At 41.3% G+C, this 3961-nt stretch overlaps 1 protein-coding gene across 1 annotated transcript; it reads left to right on the forward strand.

Moving 5' to 3' along the window:
• The first annotated feature begins 1075 nt into the window (after window positions 1–1075).
• On the forward strand, window positions 1076–1282 carry LOC132367870 (zinc finger protein 37A-like). Its single transcript, XM_059926476.1, has one exon. The coding sequence runs from the start codon at window positions 1076–1078 to the stop codon at window positions 1280–1282; it is 207 nt and encodes a 68-aa protein (XP_059782459.1).
• The last annotated feature ends 2679 nt before the right edge of the window (window positions 1283–3961 follow it).

Raw genomic sequence — 3961 nt, forward strand, 5'->3', positions numbered from 1 at the left:
TCGAGGAAGAACTGTTAATCAAAAAGACACCAGGACTTCATGATTTGAGACATTCTCAGTCTGTTGCAGGCTGAAAAAGACGCTAACATGAGGATATTCACCCTAAGGAAAGTGTTCTCTGAAGAGAAAGCCAAAAGCGTGTCTGGACAAACTTTTGCCAGTGCCTTAGAATGATCAAAAGGTCAGAGTACTTTTGGACAGAGGACTTTTTTTTTTATCATTATGTCATGGCTTTATCCATAAAAGTGCTTATTTCCTTAGTCCTTTGTCCGGTATTATGTCTTTTGGATAGGTTTTATATAGTACTTTTTGCTTATCCCTTTACACTGAAAGTGTCTTGAGTTTTGTTTGAGGCGTCACTTTTAAAATATATAGGGGCTGCGGCGGGCACTGGAGCGCGGTTGGGGCTTGGCGGTGCGAAGGGCGGCCGAGCTGGAGTGGGGGCGGGGTTCAGGCCCCTATCCCGGCCAGAGGCAGCTGCTGCCGTGGCTTGTTCGAGACTGGCCCTCGTGCGCTTACGGCGCCTGCGAGTCCCCAGAGAGGCCGCTGTGGTGTTGCCGGCCACTGTCCTGAGGCCGCCGCGCACTCTGTGAGGATGGCAGGGAGTCCTCGCCCTTCCACTGTATCAGGTCAGGAAAGTGATCAGAGCGGCTAGCGAGTGCCTCGAGAACGGAGAGCCGGCGGGAGGCGGCGCTAGGAGGCACATCCACATCTGCTTCCTCCCTAAAAAACAGTTGCGCCTAAATCTGGCGTTGTGCCCGTCCCTGCACTGAGCCAAAGGACATCGCTGTGAAGTTCCGGTCCTGGTTCCTAGGAACAAAGCCGATCTTGTGAGATAAAGAGGAATCCCACCGGGAAGATGGCTCATCTGAGTGGAGCCCTCCCACCAGGGCTGCAGAACAGAGGAGGATCAAGGCCAAGAAAGAGCAGACGCTAGATTTGCGTAGCTGATTGCACCATGTGATACTTGTGCTCCGCAAGCCACCCGTCAGACTGTGAGAACCTGAAGTTTGAGCCAGGTTTCAGGAGAGCCCAAACTTTGTAGTTCTCTGCATGTTTCCTCGATCCACAGAAAATGAACAGATCTCAGGGGCCAGTGTCATTTGAGGATGTGACCATGGGCTTCACTCAGGAGGAGTGGCAGCACCTGGACCCTGCTCAGAGAACCCTGTACAGGGACGTGATGCTGGAGAACTACAGCCACCTCATCTCAGTGGGGTACTGTGTTACCAAACCAGAGGTGATTTTCAAATTGCAGCAAGGAGAAGAGCCATGGATGTGAGAGGAAGAGTCCCAAAGTCAGAGCCACCCAGACTTCTTCATAGTTGACCTGATGGAGAAGAGCCAGGAAAAGGAAGACCAGCATTGGTGGAAAGTTGGTTTTGTCAACAACAAAACACCGACTAAAGAGAGAAATAGTGTATTAGGAAAAACATTTTCTCTGGATACAAACTTTATTTTATGAGGAAAAATACCTCGTAAATATGACTCATATGGAATGAATTTGGATTCTCTTTCAGAATTAATCATTAGTAATAGACACTCCTTTGTAAGGCATCTTGATGAGTTTAATACACATGGGAAATTACTCCTCTGTACAAAGCACAAGAATTCTCATTCTAGAGAGAAATCTTTAGCATATGATAGAACTGGAAAAGCCATGAGTCAAAATGAGGACTTATTTCAGCATCAAGATACTCAAACTCTGAAGCTTTCTTTTGAATATACTGAATGTGGGAAAGCCTTCAATGAGGGGGCAACTTTCATTACCCATAAGAGAGCAAGCTCATGGGAGAAGCCCTATGGATGTAATGAACATGTCAAAGCCTTTTCTGATAGACCAACATTCAGTGTTCATCAGGGAACTCATATAAGGGAGAATCACTATGAATTGAATGACTGTGGGAGGTGGTCTGTTCGTGAGAAGTCAACTTTAAATAAGCACCATGGAGTTATCATGGGGAAGAGATAATATGAGTGTGTTGAAAGTGAGAATAGTTTCAGCAAGAAGTCACTCCTTCAGCGAATTTATAAAGGAGAGAAAACCTTTGACTGTTATGAAGATTGGGAAGTATTCTGCAAGAAGCCAAATTTCATTCAGCATCAAGAAACACATATAGGGAAAAAAGTATATAAAGTTAATCAGTGTGCTACTGCATTTTGCAAGAAGCCAAAGCTTCCTACATATCAGACAACAGATATAAGAGAAAAACTCTATGAGTATAGTGAATGTGGGAAAACCTTCAGCCATAAATCATCTCTCATCCTACATCAGAGGATACACAGAGGGGAGAAACCCTATGAATGCACCAACTGTGGGAAAACCTTTGGGTATAGGTCAGGCCTCACAGTACATCAGAGAACACACACAGGGGAGAAACCCTATGAATGTAATGAATGTGGAAAAAATTTCTGTGAGAAGTCAAATCTCCGTGTAATGAATGTCAGAAAACCTTCAGTGATAGGTCAGCTCTCACAGTACATAAGAGAATACATACTGGGGAGAAACCCTATGAATGTAAGGAATGTGGGAAAACTTTCTCCCAGAAGCCAAACTTCATTAATCATCAGAGGACTTACACAGGAGAGAAACCCTATGGATGTCACAAATGTGGAAAATCCTTCTCTGTGAAGTCGAAACTGAGAGAGCATCAGAAAACACACACAGGGGAGAAGCCTTATAAATGTAATGAGTGTGGGAAAACTTTCTACCATAAGTCATCCCTCACAGTACATCAGAGCACCCACACAGGGGAGAAACCCTATGAATGTAACCAATGTGGGAAAACCTTCTATCAGAGTCATTCCTCATAACACATCAGAGAACACACTAGGGAGAAACACTACAGGTGTAATGGAACCTTCCACCAGCATCTCAACTTCACTAAACAGCAGAGAAACAGCACTAAGAAGAAACCCCTGTCAACATCCTGAAACCTTCACCCTCTTTTAGGACTCACTGCATAGCAGAGACAACCTGGGGCTGAGGTGGGGGACCCAATATATATGAGAAATCTTTTGCCTAGAAGTGATATTTCATTGAGTAGCAAATAATTAATATTTGATAACTTTATTAATATCTTGAAGATGTTACAGTGTCAAAAAATGTTTAAAAAGGAGACCTTTTCTTTTGCAGAATATGTATAAGTATGCTATATAGAGAAACTTTTCATGATAGGTTTGCTTCCTGGAACACAACATTATAGTAGGAAGTATATATATATTTGCTTAATAACTCAAAGTTTTTCTTTCATAATTTTAATATGAATATGAAATGTATAAGTTGTCCCATACTTAATACCTGTGTATTTTTTTGTTTTAATTGAAATTTTTATTGAGATAATTGTAGATTGTAAGATGCAGTTGTAAGAAGTAATACAGAGAGACCCCTTGTACCCTGTACCCAGTTTCCCCCAGTGGTAACATCTTGTAAAAATATAGTACAGATATCAGCCAGGATAATGATATTATTGATATAATCCACCAATTAGTTCAGAGTTTCTCAATTTTATTTCTACTCACTTTTGAGTATGTGTGTTTAGTTCTGTGCAATTTTATCACATGTGTAGGTTTATGTATCCATCATTGGCTGTGGCATCTGTTGACTGTGGTATCTACGACCACAGATATTTCATGATATTCAGGGGTTATTAGTTTCTCCGGTATTGTAATTATGTTTTTCAAAAGAGTCTCTATATTTTAGAGATAGAAAAATAACATATGCTAGAGCATTCAGATAATTGAAATATAGGCAACAATACCATGAGCTTGGAGATAAATATGTATTTAATTGGATCACCTGTTCTTTCATTTCCAGGATTTGTTTATATAACTTGTATATTTATTTGTTGACTACATTAGGTTACAAATACTTTCTCCTAGACTGTGGCATATCTTTTAATTTTATTTATGCTATATTTACTGTATAGAAGTTTTAAGTTTTGATGCAAATATATCAATC

The sequence above is a fragment of the Balaenoptera ricei genome, chromosome 6 (genome assembly GCF_028023285.1).
Source record: "Balaenoptera ricei isolate mBalRic1 chromosome 6, mBalRic1.hap2, whole genome shotgun sequence".
In the NCBI taxonomy this organism is placed as follows: Eukaryota; Metazoa; Chordata; class Mammalia; order Artiodactyla; family Balaenopteridae; genus Balaenoptera; species Balaenoptera ricei.

What these genes read in the sequence shown, in the direction of transcription:
- LOC132367870 (XM_059926476.1), top strand. Translation starts at nt 1,076, where the DNA reads ATGAACAGATCTCAGGGGCCAGTGTCATTTGAGGATGTGACCATGGGC.